The 21,303-nt window shown below is 39.4% G+C and overlaps 1 protein-coding gene across 2 annotated transcripts; it reads right to left on the bottom strand.

Moving 5' to 3' along the window:
* Positions 1–750: 750 nt before the first annotated feature.
* On the bottom strand, positions 751–19,508 carry TMEM19 (transmembrane protein 19). Of its 2 annotated transcripts, XM_008684304.2 has the most exons (7): positions 19,373–19,500; positions 19,103–19,141; positions 17,338–17,451; positions 5,106–5,243; positions 4,473–4,727; positions 3,341–3,550; positions 751–1,744 (listed from the first exon to the last, which is right to left on the bottom strand). In XM_008684304.2, exons 2-7 carry the CDS (start codon positions 19,128–19,130, stop codon positions 1,581–1,583), a joined length of 909 nt encoding a protein of 302 aa, XP_008682526.1. In that variant the 5' UTR covers positions 19,131–19,141; positions 19,373–19,500; the 3' UTR covers positions 751–1,580. The 2 variants fall into 2 exon arrangements, with proteins under 2 accessions (XP_008682526.1, XP_008682525.1); XM_008684303.2 differs by having other exon boundaries at positions 19,103–19,508.
* Between the last annotated feature and the right edge of the window lie 1,795 nt (positions 19,509–21,303).

The raw sequence follows: 21,303 nt of genomic DNA, 5'->3' as shown, positions 1-21,303 counted from the left end.
ACAACATTCTTAGTAGTTCTCAACCTGTTTAAAAAATTAGAATCACCTAGAGAGCTTTCTAAAAATAATCTATGCATCAGCCTCACCTTCAGATATTCTGATTTACTTGGTCTAGAGAGGGGACTTGGCAGGTGTTTTTAAAAATGCCCTATACCTGGCTGGCTCAGTTGGTGGAGCATGCAACTCTTGATCTTGGGGTTGTAAGTCTGAGCCCCAGGCTTGGTATAGAGATTAGTTTTTAAAAAAAAATCTTGAAAAAACAAAAAACACCCTATGTGATTCTCATGTGTAGCAAGAGCTCTTAAAAAGTCCTAACACCCAGGTTCTACCCCAGAACAGGTAAATTGGAATCCTTGGAAGTAAAGCCCAGACACAACTATTTCTTTTAAAAGATGTTCAGGTGATTCCAATGTATACCCAAAGGTGAAAACCAATGATTGGAACCCCCTCTTGTTGCTTGGATTAAGGATTAAGGGTGTCGACTGTTTTTGGTTTTTTTTCTTTCTTCCAGAATCAACTCAGTTCACAATTATCACTGTAGCAGAGTCATCAGTAAAGAAGTCTAAGCTTTATCCACTCTAATAATGGTGACTTATTCATGGAATCTCTCTTCAATTTCAATTTCAATGCAAAAGAAGGGGGGAGAATGTATGGAAATCACGAGAAATATTTTTAAATACTTTCAGCAAAATAATCCATACCATATCAAACTCCTTTAGCATACAATAAATCATAGTGAAGAACAAAACAGAAGTTGAATTCATTTTAGTTGAGTCTATATTGTACAGGAGAGTATAACTTAAGCACAGAATAGGAAATCATAGCATCTTCCAATGAATTCTAGGTAGCAAATCAAAAAATAATTACAATAGTTTTCCAGTGACTAACTGTTCAGGGTGCCAAAGTAAAACAGATTCCTATACAAATTTCAAAGAAAGCTAGAAAATACATTAAAAATATTAAATTCAAGATAATTTCTGCTCAAAAATCAACTGAAATATAAGGTGCACATTTTTTTCAATAGAAGATAAATCTCTTTTGCTTTTACTTAAAAATAATTTTTTCATGCATTTTAATGGTAATATGAAAAAGACATTTACTTTTTTTTCATTACTAACCCTGAGGAAGGAAGAACACACGTGGAGTAGCTCACTAAGAACCATCCTCCACACTTGTCACAACTGGAAATGGCAAGTAATGGAAGAAGTGAGGACTACACACTTATTCAGGCTTCCACACACATCAGTTAAACCACCCAAAACTAAAATCTGGGTAACTGGCACAAGTGGCATTACACTTTTAGTCCAATATTTAGGGATATTATAGCTTCATTGCTCAAGAAAGTATTCAGCAGAAGAAAAATATGAGTTAAGTTCTATGTACACTTATCTTTCACTACAAAGAGATTAGCTGTTACAAGGGAGTTAATGAGAGGGAAAATGTGGAATTTCATCACAATGAATATGGGAAGAGCTGGTGTTTTCTCTTTGCCATTATAATTATTCTTCTTAGGATGAAACCTGGAATTGCAAATTTAGCTGAATTTACCAGAGTTTCAACCTTTGTAAATGAAGAAAAGTTCACTCCCTGGGCCAAAAACCCCAAGCAGCAGTTGGGAGTAAGAGGGCAATGAGGACAGAAGAAAACAGATTCACTGCGTTGTTATCAAGAATCGGTTTCCCTGCTATGTACTTCACCTCATTCGCTGGGCTGTTGACCACCATGCCAGTGCTTTCATCTAAACCTGGAGTGGAAAAGAAGCAAGTGAGGTGGAAAATCCAAATGACTTGATTGAAAACAAATTAGCTTTTCTCCTCCAAAGAATATAATCTTTGAAAGAGTCTCAACCACTTACAAAGTGGCTTCAGTGAATAATTACATGGTGAGAGATATGGAACCCTTGATTACCAAGGACTTTTTTGAAATATGAGTTTTAGTACACCTCAATACTATTCTCTCAACACTGTTGGAGTTCCTTCACAGGAAGAAGGAAGAACATTAAAAGCAGACATAGCATGAAACTAGAAGACTAGGCCTCCAAGACCAACCTGTGAGGTCTCTGAGAATAGGGATCATGTCTTTAGCTTCTGTGATGGAAACCCAGGACCCAGCATGGTGCCAGCACAAAGGAGGCACACGAAGCATTTACTGAAGGAGTTAATCTTTCCCACAGCCCACACTAATTTTTTCAACCCACTCAACATGATCAGAAACTTCCCAGTTAGAGCCCAGTGTAGAATAAAACCTAGGCTCCTAAACAAACAAACAAACAAACCCAAAAACATAGGGGGGAGATAGAGAAGAGAGGGGGAGAGACAGAGAGAGAGTGTGTGTGTTACTGAAGGAGTTAATCTTTCCCACAGCCCACACTAATTTTTTCAACCCACTCAACATGATCAGAAACTTCCCAGTTAGAGCCCAGTGTAGAATAAAACCTAGGCTCCTAAACAAACAAACAAACAAACAAACCCAAAAACATAGGGGGGAGATAGAGAAGAGAGGGGGAGAGACAGAGAGAGAGTGTGTGTGTGTGTGTGTGCGCGCACACACACGCGCACGTAGAGTTAGTGACCTTTAGCTTGAACTAAAATCAGACTGTTTCCTCCTTAGTATTTAGATAAAAGAAATGAATCTGAGAGAACAAACATTTTGATAGGCGGGGAGCAAAGCAGAAGGGCAAGAATAGTATCTTGGCACGTGAAAAGAACTGGGGGGGCTGTACACAAGGAAACTCCCCAAACTCCCAGCCTCTTAAGTCTATGAATTAAAGGAGAAAACATGGTCAGAATGTGGAGGAAATACACACCTCACAGAGTATGTCAGTGCACTGAAATGACAAGAGAGCTTCAGAAGCAAAGCACAGAAAATTCTGGGGAAAACCAACTCTCCCATTTATCTTGAGTAGGGCTAAAAATTCAGTGGGGACAGAAAGCGTTACGTCACAGTAGTAAGATAAGTCGTATGTGTACAGAGTAGTATAATAATTCTCTCTCAGATGGACTTGGAAAACAAATGGAAGGTGGATCGTGAAAATGATCTGATCCCAAATGTTCTGCTTTCTCTGGGATTAGGTGAAGTCACCAAAGCAAAAGCATCTCTTTCCTGCACTATCATCCTTCCCACGCAGCTTCTGTTCATTGCTCTGTGGGACTAGTTCTCTTTCAATTAATTTAACCAAAAAAAACTTAAAAATCAAAATTGTAGAAAAGACTCTGTCCTGTCATTCCTGGCCTCTCGATTTCCTGTCTTTGGGATTGTTTTCATTGCCATGTTTTTCTCCCCCATATTTCCTTCCCATTTAATACACCAATAAGTTGCAATAATAAAGTGATATTCTTACCAGTAAATTGCATTGTAGCTCCTAAATATGAATCTATAACTGATCCTAGTAATCCAGCCAGACCCCCAAATGCAATAATTGGCCACTGGGGAGCAGAAATGTCTAAATCATTAACAAAAACCAACTGCGTGAGGAAGTACGTGATGCCCACAAAGGTACCACCAAGTAGACTGGAGGCAAGGCCCACCATTGTGACCCCTCCATTGGTCCCTGAAGAAAAAACACAGATAAAATAATTGGGTTAACAATCAGCAAACACATAAAATCAAGGAAAGCAAAAAAAAAAAAAAAAAAAAAAAAAATTGGCACCTATCTTATCAAGACTAATTCAAAGAAAAGGTTCTCTTTCATACAATCCAAAGACCATAGTCTAGTTAAAAAGTAGTCTTTTCTCCTCATTAACTCCTGACAGTCTAAGCAATGCAGGAGGAATGGTTCAATGGAGCCAAACTGCCTGGCTTCAATCTTAGTTCTGCCATTTCTAAGTTATGTGACTGTAGTTAAGTTACTTAACTTCTTTTAATTTCCTTGTTAGTAAGATGGAAATAATAAAAGAACCAATTCACATGAATATTAAGGGTATTAAGGATGATGATGAAAATGATGAAGAGAAAAAATGAAAAGGACATGAGAAAAAAAAAGGAGAAGAAAGTAGGGGAGGAAAAAGACGAGGAGGAGAAGGGAAGAAGAAGGGGAGGGCAGGTGATGACAAAGACAAAAATGTAGTAGTAATAGTAGTAGTCGTAGTCGTAGTCGTAGTAGTAGTAGTAGTGGTAGTAGTGGTAGTGGTGGTGGTGGTAGTAGTTGATAATGGTACTCCCATTAGTACCATTAATGGTGCTAAGGGAACTCAGATCTATGTTAAAGCACTAACCACATAACAGGTCCTCAAGAAACACCCTATCATTCTCTTCCTTTTCCTCTCCTCCTGATATGTCTCTGTGTTTCTGTATTCTTTATCTAGGACTTGCTAATATTTCCTGCAAATATTATTTCTTATCAATTTAATAGCCAACAGCAAGTTTCCAGTTAAGGAGACTAAAATTCTTAAAAGGCTCTTAAGTAAGAAACACAATAAGTCAGATATTTTTTGTTCATTTCATTTTTTAAAGAAACTTAAATAAAGACTCACCAACTGGAACTTTTTCCCAGGTTGTTATTAGCCTTGGCGGGCTCTTACTCAGAATGGGACCAACTTCTGAAGCCCACGTGTCTCCAGCAGAGCAGGCCAGGGCAGCCAAGAGAGACAAACACATCCAGGAAGCAGTGTACTGCTTGGAAAAATCTATTGGAATTTCCCCAGGGCCATTTTCTATCATGTAGAGCAGGGCCAGCTCTGTGGGCACGGCTCCATTACAGAACACCTGAACCCAATTCCTCTGCCCACCTACAAACAAACAAGCAGATAAAAAGGACAAGAAATGTTTTCTCCTCAGAAGGAAAATCATGCAGTTACAGGAACTTATTTTAAAGTTTAAGGAAAGAAAAATGACTACAATTTTAAAAATGACTAAAAGTCAGATGGTACCTTTGCCTACATTCTATATTGTTTTAGGATAATTAAAATTCTAAAATTCTTCTAAAATTCTGCTGTTACTATTGTGGTGAAGTAATGATAAACTAAATTAGGCCACTACTTAAAGTTATTCTCATACAAAATTTATCTGTTTTAACAGTCTAAACATGTTCTGATTATAAGCTTATGATATCTTAGGATGAAATAAAGGTTACTATTTTAAGTGATGTCAAACATAATTCATTTTACCTTCTTTGTATTCTGAATCTAGACGCTTCTTTATTTCTCCCTTCCATTTAGTGAGTTTTGAAGAAGAAAGGAAAAACATCAGCAAAGAAGTAAAAAAGCTGAAATTTGCAATGGTTAGGATAAATCCAACCACAAGCCCTGAAAGAAACACATATATACACAGAATTATACTTCAGTCCATACATTAACGCTGTGAAAAAAAGAATGGGATTTTTTTTCAGTTATTTTTTGCATTATAACCTGAAATGTACATTTCCAAAACATTTTCATTTTTACCAATTCAGGTATTACCAAATAGTAAACTAAGTGTTGGTTTGATTAAATTGAGATACTACTTTTTTTTACCATATTTTGACCTCCTTTCAACAAACTATGAACATATGAATGTACGTTATTATAGACATACTTTTTATAATCAAATTGCAGAACACAATAAATAGTAGTGATTTATTATTAAACAGTTTATATTATATATGTTATATATAACATTTAGATAGTTCTAGCTTCTAATTTCTACATTTTCCTCTTATAGCCTAGATCTTTTTTTTCTACTTAAAGGCTAGCTTTTTATGCTTTTCAAAAAACTTTCAAATGCTCTTTGTTGAGCCTCATAAACTATGTGAGAAGATGGAGATAGTGTTTCTTAGCTATGTTTTACTATGTAAATCTATGAAAATAATCCTGGATTTTATGTGGAATTAAAAATGGAATATTGTCTGTAAATATGATTTCAGATTTTTAGACCTTTTTTTGTTTCTTTTAATTGGGCAAAGAAGAAAGGGAACATCCTTCCTTTTTCCATGAGTAACTAAATTCAAGGAAGGCTTATAACACCTACAGTCTAATCAGGAGAACAAAGAGGAGTGAGCACATGCATAAGCAAGTGGGGGAGGGGCAGAAAGAGAGGGTGAAGGAGAGAAGGAGACTCCCAGCTGAGTGCGGAGCTTGACACAGGGCTTGATCTCACAACCCTGAGATTATGACCTGCAACAAAATCAAGAGTCAGATGCTCAACTGACTGAGCCATCCATGTGCTCCCCTCCAGGTAGTTCTACAGAGAAAATGCACATCTACTGGAATTAGCTTCTTAAAGTACTCAGATAGGGGCACCTGGGTGGCTCAGTTGGCTAAGTGTCAGATTCTTGATTTGGGCTCAGGTCATGATCTCAGGGTTGTCAGACTGAGCCCCAGGTGTCAGACTGCTTGGGATTCTTTCCCTCTCCCTCTGCTGCCCCCACACCCTACCCAAATGACTCAGATAATCCTTAAAGGCCTTTGTCACAAAATTTGAAAATGTTCTTAGGAGTAAAATTGGTGGTTGAGGTAGCAGAATACTCTTGTTTCTAGTACCACAATGGTTAGTTAATCTTACAAAAATGAATGAAACAGAGGATTTGGGGAAGAAGGAAGAGTAGAAAGCACCAGGAAATCTGTCTTCCCACCTAGACAATAATTGCACTGGCAGAATCTGTCTGACAAAACAATTTTGGAACTCTGGAGTCTACTGAAGCCTTGTAACTTTCAAAGGAAGGGAAGGGAATGGAAGGGAAACTGCAGTTAATTTTGGTCAATTTCAGTTCTTACCAGTGCAGCAGCTACCCATTACCACTCCCAGCCCCATGGCAGGCAGGGCAGGAACTGCAGGTGCAACCTGCACACAGCTTGTGGGAGCCAGGCTGGGCAATAAGGATTTGTCTTCCACATATCAGGATTTGTATTCTGATCAATGACTGCTGCTTCTGATTATGGAGGTATAGACATAGAGGCTGGCAGCCATTGTTACGCTCCACCCTGCACTAGTGCAAGCCCTTTCTTGTCTGGCTGAAGGGACTTCCAAAGGATTTAAAGGATCGATGCCAACCCCCCCTTCATTTTTCTGTTTTTCCTCCTTTGGAGAGCCAGACATTAAAGACTAGGACATTCAAAAGAAACTGCATTTATGGGGAAAATTAGAAAGTCACAGTGCATACTCTGGGAAAGGTATAAGCTCAGAAAAGACTGGGAAGATCTTAGGTTTACACCTCAAGGTGATTCCTGGCAGAGAGACAGCTGCCACAATCAAAACCAAGACAAAACAAAACAGAAAAGAGCAAACCCTGGGGACAGAGGAAATTCTGATTTCCACTTGCCACATTATTAGATTTAAATGTCCTGTTTTCAACAAAAATATCACAAAGCATACGAAGAAAGAGACAAGTATAGCCCATTCAAAGGAAAAAAAATCAATGGAGACTGTCACTGGAAGGACCAGATGGTGGACCTACTAAGCAAGGATTTCAAAACAACTGTTTTAAAGATGCTTTAAGAACTAAAAGAAGACATGAAGAAAGTCAGGAGAACAATATGGAAATATTAATAAAGAGACAGAAATCTAAAGAGAAACTGAAAGGAAATACTGGAGTTGAAAACAACTCAGTAGATTCAAAGGCACATTTGAGCAGGCAGAAGAAAGAATCAATGAACTTGAAGACAGGCAACGGAAATTATCCTGTCTGAAAAAGAGAAAGAAAAAAGAATGAAGAAAAGTGAACAGAGCCTGAGGGACATATAGGATACCATCAAGGAGAACAACACACACATGTGGGAAATCCCAGAAGGAGAAAAGACAGGGAAAGGGGGCAGAGAAATTATTTGAAGAAATAATGGCTGAAACCTTCCCAAGTTTTTTTTTTTTTTTTAACTTCCCAAGTTTGATGAAAGACATACATATAAACATGCAAGAAAGAAGCTTAGCAAACTCCAAGCAGAATGAATTTAAAAAGAGCCACACTGGGGCACCTGGGTAGCTCAGTCATTAAGTGTATGCCTTCGGCTCAGGGCGTGATCCCAGAGTCCTGGGATCGAGCCCCACATCAGGCTCCTCCTCTGGGAGCCTGCTTCTTCCTCTCCCACTCCCCCTGTCTGTGTTCCCTCTCTTGCTGGCTATCTCTCTCTCTGTCAAATAAATAAATAAAATCTTAAAAAAAAAAAAAAAGCCACATTGAGACACATTATAATCAAACTGTTCAAAGACAAAGACAATCTTGAAAGCAGAAAGAGGTAAGCAACTCATCACATATGAGGGATCCTCAATAAGATTATCAACAGATTTCTTATCAGAAACTTCCTGAGACCAAGGGCCAAAGGCCAGAAGAGATTGGGGATGATATACTCAAAAATGTGAAAAGACGAAAAACCTGTCAAAACAAAAGCTAGGATCCACTGCAAACTATTTTTCAAAAGTAAAGGAGAGGGCTGCCTGGGTGGCACAGTTGGTTAAGCAACCAACTCTTAGTTTCGGCTCAGGTCATGATCCCAGGGTCCTGGGCTCCACACTCGGCATAGAGTCTGCTTAAGATTCTCTCTCTCCCTCTCCCTCGGCCCCTCCTGCTCATGCTGTCTCTCTCAAATAAATAAATAAAATATTTTTTTTTTTTAAAGAAAGGAGAAATTAAGAGAGTTTGTTATTGATGTTATGCTGGCAAGAATTCAAATTAGAATGTTGTAACTTTAGGATGTTAAATATAATCGTCATGGTAACCACAAAGAAAATAGTTATAAAATATACACAAAAGGAAATGAAAAAGGAATTCACACATTTCACTACAAAAATTAATTAAACACAAAGGAAGACAGTAATTCTAGAAATGAGGAACAAAAAAACTATAAGAGAGAAACAAATAGCAAAATAGAAAAAATACCAAAATGACAGAAGTAAGTTTCTCCTTAGTAATTACTTTAATCCTAAGGGCAGAGGGGTGCCTGGCTGGCTCAGGTGGGAAAGCATGTGAGTCTTGATCTTGGGGTTGTAAGTTCAAGCCCCACATTGGGTGCAGATTACTTAAAAAAGAAAAATCTTAAAAAAAATAAGTAAATGTAAGGGGATGAAACCCTCCAATCAAAAGACAGAGATTGTCAAAATGAAATAAAAACACATAGTCCAATGCTATCTATAAAGAACTCACTTTAAATCTAAAGACACAAATGGGCTTAAAGTAAAAGGACTGAAAAAGATACTCTATGCAAATAGTAAGCAAAAGAAAGCAGAGGTGGCTATACTAAAACCAGACAAAATAGATAAGTTCACCTCCGCACCATGTGACATAACCCTGTATTTTGTCTTCTTTTTCGTATTTCCTTTCTTTCTGGCATAACAAGATGCTCTAAGCTCTTCCCAAACCTAGTTTTCCCCAGTCCTGGAACCAGTTATTTCTCTGAGAAGCTTTGGTTCATTTTAGTGGAGAAGGATATTGAGGGTTAAGATCTAGGCTCACAGTGTGCTCATTGCTACTGGGGTATATTTGCTTTTTGTAGACAGGGCAAGTGATTACACACACACACACACCCATGAACATACAAATATACACACAGGCATATACATGTGCATATATACATGTATATACACATACATATTTTAGAAATCACAAGATCACACCACTAACTTCAATTACAGTCCATCTCTACAGGCTTTCTCTTGCTTTTCCCCATTCCACATTTGTATGCCTCTTTCCATGGTAAGAACCTGGCTTCAAACAACAATGATAATTTCACTCCACTAACACATAACGAAACTTTCAGTTTAGGATTTGTTTGCCATTCTCCCCTTCCCTTAACCCAAGACTGAAGGAATATAGTTAAATGCTATGTTCATTAAGTTGTCTTTTTTTCCCCTCCAGTGTGCTTACAGCATTGACCTAAAATACAACTGGGAGAATGCCTGGGTGGCTCAGCCAGTTAAGCCGCTGCCTTCAGTTCAGGTCATGATCCTACGGTCCTGGGATCCAGTCCCACATCGGGCTCCTTGCTCAGTGGGGAGCCTGCTTCTCCCTCTGCCTGCAGCTCTCCCTGCTTGTGCGCTCTCTCTCTCTGACAAATAAATAAATAAAATCTTAAAAAAGAAAGAAATTCTTTGGTTAGTTCAACATTCAGGTACCACAACTACTGACACAGTTACTGACTGATCTATCCAGAGATACTCAAAACATTGGCATTTTACTCAAGTTTAGTACATTTTAATTCAAAGTGCAAGAAACAGGGTAATGCTATATAAAGTATTAATAAAGTGCTTCAGCTCTGAGGTTGAACAGTCTGGAGTTCAAACTTTGGCTCCTCCCTTTATCTCAGTTTGACTAGATGTTCCCATCATAAGCCTCAATTTCTTATTGGTGAAATAAGAATAACAACAATTCCTTCATTGGCTTGCTGTGAAAAGTTAAATGAGATAATTTTACAGTATGCTTATTAAATTACCCAGATGTAGGAGGTCTTTCATAAATGTTCACTAATATTACTGGTAATAATAGCAGCTATTAGTGGTAAAACCTCAATAACATTATTTTTGTAATTATATATTATTATTGTAACAAAATTAATGATGAATATTATTCTTGTTATTCAACTTTTAAGTTTTTTTCAATTGGTTTTAAAGTATTACAAAAGTAGTATATGACTATTGGAGGGGAAAGCCAAAAAATATGGATGTATACATAGTAAAAATCAAAACGTCTCTGTGCACCCCCACACTCCCATCCCTTTTCTGTAGTCACAATTAAAAATTTGTTCCACTGACTTTAACTCAGAGTAAGGTGGTCCTAAAACACCCTATACTGAAATGCTACAAATCATCTACGTCCTTTTTACTTTGCTCACCTTAAAATACCACATGAAGTGATCAAAGTTCATGTTGATGACAGGTTCAGAATGAGGAAATAAACTGAAGGCAACGTACTTTGAAAGAATGATTTCTTTCGTATAGTCTAAAAATATCTTGGTATTTTTTTGCAACTCCTAGCTATGTCTGAACTCTTAAATTAGTAACTGCTGTATCCGGTTCTTGTCTATTCCCTCTCCCCCAAACCACCTCTGGAATCTCTAATTGTCAATGATAAGAGGTGATATGCATAACAAAAGGGTACTCTCAAAGCACTTTAAGACTAAAGAATTATGACTGCCTTCTGAGTTTTAAATAGGTAAACTCTGCACTTAACAGAGCCATATGGGGAAGTACAACAACACTGTCTACAAATGTCTCTGATAGCAGGAGTAGAATTATACCAAAAATTTCAACAAAGGTGACTTGGGTACAATAACCCTGAGAGGCAGAAAAGAGAAAGGCAGGACTAGAATTTTATAATTTAATAAACTCAAATCTAATTACCTCTGTCACAGGTAATCTACCTACAGAAAGACTGTGGGAATCAACAGAAAGCTCATTAACCCAAAATACAGAACATGAAGGCCAAAAAACCAGAAGTTGGCAGACTTGTTGAATCTTGTACAAGGGATGGGACCCTTTGATCTAAGGATCTGCAATATCTGAGATAGGGAAACTGAAGGACTCCATAAAAATATGCTTTTTTCTCCTTTTCCTTCTTCTTTTCTTCCTAGGACCTGAACTCCCACTTTATATATGCTTCGTAATGCAAATAGTGTATGTCCTCTTTGTAGGGGACAGGAGTTAATGATTTCTTTAGACTAGATAACTTCTAATGAATGACCAGGTAAGAATGAGCCGAGGAAGCCATCACACGCATATTCCAGACCACTGGCACTAGACATCCAGATGCCAAGACCCCCTGACTCCAAGGAATAACACCTGGGCCCTCGTCTTTGTTCTTACGGATTCCTAGGTGCCTAAGAGGGCACACACCCGGACCACAGTCCTCAATAACAACCCCAGACCGCAAACAAAGATGGGACACTCTCCTTTCCTTTCTGAGTCTCCCAGATACTATCTCTATCTGCACTCTCTCTGCATCTTCAATAAACCCTGCCTTTACCTCCTGCTGGCTCACATTGATTTCTATCCTGCACACAGCCAGGGACTCTGCTGGCTAGTCCCGTGGCACCCCCTCTGGGTTCTAGACCCGGCCTGCTGGCATCATGTCGACTGTGTCTCAGACTTAGTACTCACCAAGAAATTTTCTAGTTATACTCTGACTTCTCAAATGGCTCAACTACAACAGGGCATGCCTGAACAGTGATGTTTGTACTTCAGTCTGCAATTGACAAGTTCTACATATTTTTTAAAGACACACTTTTTTTTTTTTTATTTTTTTTTAAGTAGGCCCCGAGCCCAATGTGGGGGGCTTGAACTCATGACCCTGAGATCAAGAGTCACATGCTCTACTGACTGAGCCAGGCAGGCACCCCGACTAGTCTGTATTTTATCAGATTAATAAAGTGGCATTCTGAATCATATACCAGTCCCTTGTGACCATGAGCAACATAAACCGGTTTCTCTTAGGTCTAATCAACTCTGGGTACCTGAAAATGAAGCTTCTACTTCAGAAAGACTAAACACCAGACCCAGCTATGATGACCCAAAGAGGCAAGGCCGCTCTTGTGAGACCACATGAAGCACAACCACTGGCCTTTCTAGACAATTTTCCATTTGTGTGCATTTCCACTACACTTAAAGCATATAGTTCTGGGGAATAAATGCCTCAAACCCATCTCTTTTATCATCCGTGTCCCCTGACTAAAACTGTAAGCTTTCTGACAATGGGATTGATTGATTGATTGACTGATTGATTTTTTAAAGATTTTATTCATTCATTCAACAGAGAGAGAGACAGCCAGCGAGAGAGGTAACACAAGCAGGGGGAGTGGGAGAGGAAGAAGCAGCCTCCCAGCGGAGAAGCCCAACATGGGGCTCGATTCCAGAACGCCAGGATCACGCCCTGAGCCGAAGGCAGACGCTTCACGACTGAGCCACCCAGGCGCCCCTGACAATGGGATTTAAATCCTAAGTGCCTGGAACAGTGCGTGGCATATAGGAGACCCTAACTATACATTTGTTGAATGAATGATTGAAAAAAAATGGCAAGCCACTAAGCTGAATAGTCTCGGTAAGTGAAATTAAATTTAAACTTGTCAAGTCAAGGGATGCCTGGGTGGCTTAGTTGGTTAAGCATCTGCCTTTAGCTCAGGTCGTGATCCCAGGGTTCTGGGATGAAGTCCTGCATCAGGCTCCTTGCTCAGTGAGGAGCCTGCTTTTCCCTCTGTCTGCTGTTCCCTCTGCTTGTGCTCTCTCTCTCTCTGACAATAAAATCTTTAAAAAAAATAAATAACTTGTCAAGTGAAAAATCTGATGACAGATTGTCCATACCGAGTTCAAAGGAACACAATGAACAACTAGACTATATGATACCTCCTTGGAGCAAATCATCTACACAGTGCTTTACAGTTTATAGTCACTTTCCCATATATCCCCTCATGTGATCCTCCTTATTCTAAAAATAATCTCTCTCAAAGAGATCAGAGGCCTTCACTTCAGTGTCTATCTTAAGCACCATCTCAACCCTTCCCCTCTTCTATCACTGAGATATGTGTTCCTGTGTCATGGGGGACTCTTTTAACACCCAGATTTTGAGGAAGTTCTGAAACTCTTCTCAATCCCAAGCACACACTGAAGGGATGATATGGCAAAACGCAGTAAATTCCTAGCACTGTGAACAGTAGTAGTAGAAGGTAACATTTATAAAATACTTCTGTGTGCCAGGTACTGTGCTAAGCTTTTCACATGGATGACTCTTCACCGTGAGTCAATGCTGTAGATCATATTCCTTCCCGTGTTACAGATAGGAAAAGTACAGCGCTGACAGTTTAAGTGATTTGTAGTCATACTCCAGGACAGTACTCCCAAGTACTATATAATTTGAAGTAGCATTACAGTTTTTTATCCTTAAGTAAAAAAAAAACAACAAACCCTCTAAACAAAAGATACCAATATTCATGGAATGAAATGATTAGAAAAAGAACAGAGGTTTTAAAATCAATGTACAAATATTTCCTAAGCACCTATTCAAAGCATGGGCCACAGAAGCATAAGATCCACTCCACTCCCTATTTTCAGGGAGTTTATACTATGGTTGAAAGCCGATAATAAATCACTAACAGTGAATGTTTATATGATGCTTTGTAGCTTAAAAAGATGTACTGTCCCAAACATTATTTTGTCTGAGCCTCACCAATAAGCCCTAAGGAACTATTTTCTAAGAGATAAAGAAATTGAGGCCCCAGGAGTTAGGAATGTGGTAAAGTTCACAGAGACAACAAGTGGCAGTCCTAGAACTCAAATATACACCTTCCAATTCTAAATCAGGCTAGGTAGGAGAGGAGTAGAGGCCCAAGGACTAGAAAGCAGAAAAGGAAATGGTAGCAGGAAAAAACATAAGTAGAGGGATACCTGGGTGGCTTAGTCAGTTAAGAGGCTGCCTTCGGCTCAGGTCATGATCCTGGAGTCCTGGGATCAAGCCCCACATTGGGGTCCATGCTCAGCGGGAGTTTGCTTCCTCCTCTCTCTCTGCTCCTCTCCCCACCTGTGCCCGCACAGGCACTCTCTCTCTCTCTCTCTTGCCCACTCTCTGTCTTTCAAATAAATAAATAAAATCTTTAAAAAAAAAAAAGCATAAGAAGAGATCAAAAAGGAAGAGAAGCAGGGCAGTATAAAACAGGGAAACCACAGGAAGAGAGAATTTCAAGAAGGACTTGACCCTTCTTTCTATAGGTCAAGAACAATAAAAACCAAGGTAAGACTACCTGAGAAAGGATATTTTTAACAAAGCATAACTCTGTGTGATTACATTCAAAGAGAGACAGTTCAAATTATTTGCTGTAAATGAGTTAATACTTCCAAACTGCCAAGAGCAGTGCCTGGTACACAGTATGCAGAACATAAGCATTTGCTAAACAGATAAAGCATACCCATTCCTAATGTTGGTTACATGGTAAGATAAAAATATAAAAATGTCACTATATCAGTTAACCGCAATTCTCAACTACTCCAAAGAGGGGAAAAAGTCTTTGAACAATGTTTCTCAATTATGAAGAAAAAGAATTAGCATGATTCTGAAGAACTGTGCATAATAATGAGCGCTCAGTAAATGTTGGCTATGTCTACACATTGAGCTAAGAACTTTTTTAAAAAGTTTTTATTTATTTCAGAGAGAGAGGGAGACAGAGCCTGAGTGGGGGGAGGAGCAGAGGGAGTGGGACAAGCAGATGTCCGTGAGAAGCCCAACTCGGGGCTCGATCCCATGACCCCGAGATTATGACGTGAGCTGAAATCAGGAGTTGGATGTTCAATCCACCGAGCCACCCAGGTGACCTGAGCTAAGAACTTCATAGTTATTACCTGATTTAATTCTTACTTCGACCCGTAAGAATGAAATCAGAGGTAGATCAAGGTTTTGTAGGGCCTGAAGCTTATAAATTTAAAAAAAAAAAAAGAAAGAAAGAAAAATATCTTTTACTTTTGTAAAATTTACAAATCCATAGGACCATGACAGGGCCCTGCTAGGGCTCTTCCCAAGGCCTTGGAGGATGCCATTGCCAGTCAAGATGCCATGAAGTTTAAGCTGTTTTTGACTTCATAGGATATCTTTCTTTAGGCTGGATATTAAAAACCCATTTCACTGAAGACAAAACTGAGGCACAGGGAGGTTAAGTGACTCTCTCAAAGCCATAACTATTATTCAAACTCATCTTGCCTGATTCTAGTGCTTGTTCTTTTACCCATCATGCTATTTTGCCACCACGAAGGCCTGCTCTAGTTTATAAAACTTTGAGAAACCTCTGTTCTATGTGAATACAGGGGCAGCAGAGTGTGTTTACAGTGCTAAATTAGGACTCATGATCAGTAGTATTTTGAAGGCTGGGTAGATAGCTTCAACACCTGCCAGTTCTAGGAGAGGCACCTGGGTGGCTCAGTCAGTCAAGTGACCAACTCTTGATTTCGGCTCAGGTCAAGATCTCAGGGTCGTGAGATGGATCCCTGTGTTGGGCTGTGCACACTCAGCACAGAGTCTGCTTAAGACTCTCCCCTTCTCTCTCTGCCCCTCCTTCCCCACATGCATGCTCTCTCTAAATAAATAAAATCTTAAAAAAAAAAAAAAAAGACCTCCCAGTTCCAACTAATCATCATTCTGTAGTGATCTCATCCTACATGTAGTATTGGGGGGGGGGGCGGTTCTTCATGTCTTATAACACTGGCAGTATATGAAAGTCCCAATGTCACATCAGATCACGTCACCCCCTTGATTTGAGGCAGGGGAGACTCCACTTAGTTTGAAATAAAATCTTTACTCTGGGGCGCCCGGGTGGCTGAGTTGGTTGAGCGTCAGCTTCAGCTCAGATCATAGCTCAGAGTCCTGGGATCGAGCCCTGCATCACGCTCTGTGCTCAGCGGGGAATCTGTTTGGGATTCTCTCTCTCCCTCTGCCCCTCCCTCGCACGAGCTCTTGCCCCCCACCCCACACACACCCCACACACACGTATGCTTTTGCTGCCAAAGTAAATAAATCTTAAAAAAAAAAAAAATCGTTACTGTGTCCCACAAGCCTCTTATTACCTGGTCCATGCCTATTTCTTTAATTTTCTATGTTCCTTTTTTTTTTTTTTTAAACTATTTTCCAGTCAAATGAGCCTTATTCTCACACCCTAATAAGCCAGGGTATATGTCAGGGTCTTTACACGTGTTATTCTGTCAGCTTGGAACATGCTTCTCTCAGACCTTCTCATTGCTGGCTTCTTCAGGTCTCGGTTCAAAACTACCTCCATAGAGAAAAGGGTTATGCTTGACCCTATCTACAAAAGAATGCCCACGTGCCCCAACATACACACTTTGTTATCTTAATTGTTCTCATAAACTTTATCATTATATAAGAAGTTTTTTGTATTTTGTTATCTAACTGTTCTAAAGAATAAAAGTTCCATAAGAACTTGAAACCTTGTCCTTGTTCACAGCCATATCCCCAGACTCTAGAAGAGTGGCATATAGTAAGTGCTCGATAAATTTGTCCTAAAAGAACAAAAATTTGGCCTATCCCTAACTCAGTTCTGAAGAGTAAATCTAGGATACTTAGTTTGGACTGCTTTGCTCGAGGCTACTAATAGCAATTCCCAAGAATGATTCTTTCCAACAGCTCCTCTAATGTATGCCTTGCAGGAGTGCTCCAGTGTTTCTGCTAGCAGATAATTTAATACAACTAAAAGAGAAGAATAATCAAGGAACTCAGAAATCTATCCTATTAATCTACTTGCTATCAATTACAAAGTGAAATTTGTACATGGCACTGAATATGTCAGTATCTGAAATTTTGACAGAATAGGAATGCTGAGCAATAAATAACTATCATTGTCTAAAATACATAATGGGATTTATAGTCTTGTATGTTCAGAATTTAGAGAACATGAGTTTCAATTATAGAAGCAAGCACTTATTATATACACATTTAAAAGAAAGACATACCTCCTAAAGCCCCACTGTGGTCTAGACTTTTCTTTTTAAAGCCATTAGAGACGATCAAAACAGGAACAACAACAGAAAACAGCCAACGCCAAGGAGAAATAGGCTGTAAATTACCTAAAAAATTAAATTCACAGGTTAGTCTCAGCTATAAGCTTTGATAATTGCATTCTGGATTAAAATACTGTCATACGTAGAGCAACTGAGATGAAGTCACCAAAGTAAAATAACTATGTTGAGACTTGTATATTTCCAGAGAGACAGTCCTTTTGGGGAATGACCAAATAAGTCCTGTCCAAGTTTTGATATTTCATACATATTTGGAGATTTGGAATGAATCTCTAATTCTCCGTTGTTTTGGAAAGGAGGCACGTATTAAATCTCAAGAATTGCACAGAGCAAACTACTTCTTAGCAGGATACAATTATTCCTCTTTCTGCCTTTTAGAGAGATTTATTTTTTAAAGTAAATTCTTACAAGCTAACCATCTCCATTCAACAATTAGCAACTGATTTTTCCAAAGGTTGCATCCACCTCACAGATTTTTTTTGTTTTTGTTTTTGGCTAGCATAATGTTTTCAAACAACTAGGAGTTCGTATTTAAAGATTAGGAGATTTCATATAAAAATCCAGAATCTTGGCTTCTGTTTTAAAAACTGGATGCTCAGGCCCACATGGCAGAACTGACCACAGTGGGGAAAGGCCACCCCCTTTAGACAGGTCAGAGCTTTCTTGTTTAAAGACCCCACCATTCCTGACAGACTCCTAAACACCAAAACTAAGTCAGTATAGTGAAGAAAAAATGTGAACTATTGCTAGGGCCCATGTTTCTACCAAAAATGGGAAAATGGAAGACAAATTGGGCCAAAAAATTCTATTTCTGAAAATGAAAACTATTCTAATGTGTTTAAGATGCAAAGATCAGGTGCCTGGTTCCAGAGGGACACTTTGGTTTACAAATCCTGGTTTACTCCATTGAGTTCAAGTCATAGTTAATACTAGCACAAACGAGAGAATCTTCTCTCAGACCTCTTCTCCTCAAACCCTCATCCTCTACTGTGAATCATTATGAATGAAGTCTGAAAGCTTCTGAACCTGAAGACCAACCATTGGATTAGTCACATGCAAAAGGCTAAGGTCTGAAATGGCAATCCCTTTCACACTCTACTTTTCACTTTTTCCTTTCAGTGGAACAGTATACCATTTTTATAGTAGTACCAAGGAAATTTCTGTAAAGGCATACTTAATGCCCTAAGGAAGCTTCAAAACGGAAAAGGTTTGAGTCCAGAGTATCTTATATATATGCAGTGGGGCTTCAGATTTTAAAAGAAGTCCCTTCTTTTGAGGTGACCAAAGAGCAGACAAATCCTCCAAATCTCCAAATGTAAATATTACACCACCTTTTATTTTTATAGGATACATAAAACTGATAAACTAGTTACAAATATTCTTACTAAAAACATCACTGCAATTTGCTTCACGAAACTATTTCATTTCTTTCTCATGAAGACAGATGTAATAACTACATACAACAATACATTTTGAAATATGTTTAACCAGAATTATCAGAGGCAGCGTTTATTAAAGGCTCTTAAATGTTCAAAGCAGTGTTTATATTTTAATGTTGGTAAATTAAATTCAGGCTGCAGAAGCTAAGTAAACAATTTACAACCACTCAAAAGATAAAAGTTTTGGATTTCATTAATGACACAATTTTCAATTCCACCAATTAGATTATAGAAAAACAACTCAGAACATTCACACTTACCATAATAGGTGCTTGCAGTCATAGACATAATCCAGAAAGCTAAAGAAATGCAAATGATCAGGCTCAATATAACTATATTAGTTATCATCTTTATATATTTTTTGCAAATATTGTCGTCAAGATCTGTCATGGAAAATAAGGATATAAGCCCCTGAGGGAAAGAATAGTGTTTCTAAGGAAAAATAAGTCGTTTAAGTTGCCAGCAAAAAACTCGCGCAGAGGCGAACATAAATGCCAACATCTTCCACCGACCGCAAAAATAATATAAACCTCAACTATTTCCGGAAACTGCGGCTGAAGGATGCTCAAACTCGGGTGAACGAGGTTAAGACCTCACTGGAAAAGCAAAGCTCATTGCCTCCGGGCGCCGGGTCCTACACCGGCGGTCACTTCACACCTGAACCCCGCAGCCAGGAAGAGGAAAGGAAAGCGGAATCGGCCAATCGCCGGTACTGGGACCGCGGGCTCCGCCTCCACCGCGGGCTCCGCCTCCACCACACGCCCACGCGCCGACGCGGGGGTCGGGGGGCCGCTCGGCCGCAAAGAGGGTGCGCAGCGAGAACCCGGCTGAGTTCCGAGGGTGAGCCCTGCGTGGTGGGAGGCTGTCACTTCGCGACAACAGCTGCCGCCGCCCCAGAGTTCAGGTCTAGCCCACCAGGGCCAAGGCCCCTGGAGTTCAGTCGCCCTGTCGCGTCTCCGCTTCCTGCGCGCATGCGCCGCGGCCACCCGGGGGGCCGTGGCTTCGCTCACGTGAGGATTTAAGGGGTGGCTCCAAGGCCTAGTGGCCTGGCAAAAGCACCCAGGGGCTCTAGGGTTTGAAACGCGCTTGGGAATGCTGATTGTGGAGCCTTAGATCTTTGCATTTGAGAATATACTCAAACACGGAAGGATGAAACCACCATGAGGGTAGGAATAGAAAAAAGGAGTGCAAATGAATTTAGACCCAGTAAGTCCATTTCAAGCATAATTGAATGCTTTTGCATCTATAAAGAGTTCATGCCATATAATAATATGGGTTTTTAAAAGGATTTATTTATTTTAGAAAGAAAGCACAAGTGGGGGGAGGGACAGAGAGAATCTGAAGCAGACTCTCTGCTGAGCGTGGAGCCAATGGTGGGGCTTGCTCCCAGGATCCTGAGATCATGACCTGAGCTGAAATCAAGAGTCAGAGGCTTAACCCACTGAGCTACCCAGGGGCCCCTAATGTTATGAAATTTTTTTAGGGGAAGGGTGATATATTGTGTTGTAGGAGCAACTTTATGAATGAGAAAATTATTTAAAATGACAGTGTTTAGTACCTATAATGTGAGGGACCTATAACGTGCTGGTTGCTAGAGATGCAAAGATAAAGCTGCACACAGTTCTGCTATTGAGTTCAAATTTATTGTCATGACACCACTTACATTGGGGAAATGTGTTCCTATACCTCTCATCTTAAGTGTGTGCATTCAGTCAACTCATTTAGAAAGCAGAACGTCTTGTTAATATGAAGTCTGGGGGCGCCTGGGTGGCACAGCGGTTAAGCGTCTGCCTTCGGCTTAGGGCGTGATCCCGGCGTTATGGGATCGAGTCCCACATCAGGCTTCTCTGCTAGAGGCCTGCTTCTTCCTCTCCCACTCCCCCTGCTTGTGTTCCCTCTCTCGCTGGCTGTCTCTATCTCTGTCGAATAAATAAATAAAATCTTCAAAAAAAAAAACAAAAAACCTGAAGTCTGAATCTTGTGGCTTATGTCACGTTTTATTTGAAATTAGCTTGTGTGCCTGGGTAAAAATTAAGTGATAATTACAGCATATCTGATTTTTTTCAGTTGTTGGCTGACAATGTAAGAAGAGGAGGCAAATGAGTTTCAGATATAGTACCCAAATGTGTTTTAACCCAGAGTACTTTTTATTTGAAAAGTAGTTTGTTTTTTTTGCACTACTGAGTACTTTTTAAAAACACAATTTTAAATTTAAGTAACATGCCAAGACAACATCCTTTTCTTTGGTAAGACATCTAATTAATTGTGAAGTAGGATTAAATAGTAGTGTCCATCTTATTTGACTACATGTATATATGGTCTTCCTGCAGAAATTATGTACTCACTTTATTTTTGTCTCACTCTGTTCAGTACAGGTAGATAACTGAATTACCTCAGCAAGCTGACTGGCCAATATCAGTCACACCAGATAATTGGGTCGAGTTAATGTCACTTCAGTATG

Source organism: Ursus maritimus, unplaced genomic scaffold (assembly GCF_017311325.1).
Source record: "Ursus maritimus isolate PB19 unplaced genomic scaffold, ASM1731132v1 scaffold_21, whole genome shotgun sequence".
Lineage (NCBI taxonomy): Eukaryota > Metazoa > Chordata > Mammalia > Carnivora > Ursidae > Ursus > Ursus maritimus.
Note: the sequence above shows the minus strand (reverse complement) of the source record. Positions and strands in the feature narration are given on the sequence as shown.

What these genes read in the sequence shown, in the direction of transcription:
- TMEM19 (XM_008684303.2), bottom strand. Translation starts at nt 19,232, where the DNA reads ATGACAGATCTTGACGACAATATTTGCAAAAAATATATAAAGATGATA. An exon ending in CCACAGTGGGGCTTTAGGAG is followed by an intron (nt 5,244 to 17,337) that starts GTATGTCTTTCT and finishes TGTTTCTTTCAG; the next exon opens with GGCTTGTGGTTGGATTTATC. An exon ending in AGATTCAGAATACAAAGAAG is followed by an intron (nt 4,728 to 5,105) that starts GTAAAATGAATT and finishes GTTTGTTTGTAG; the next exon opens with GTGGGCAGAGGAATTGGGTT.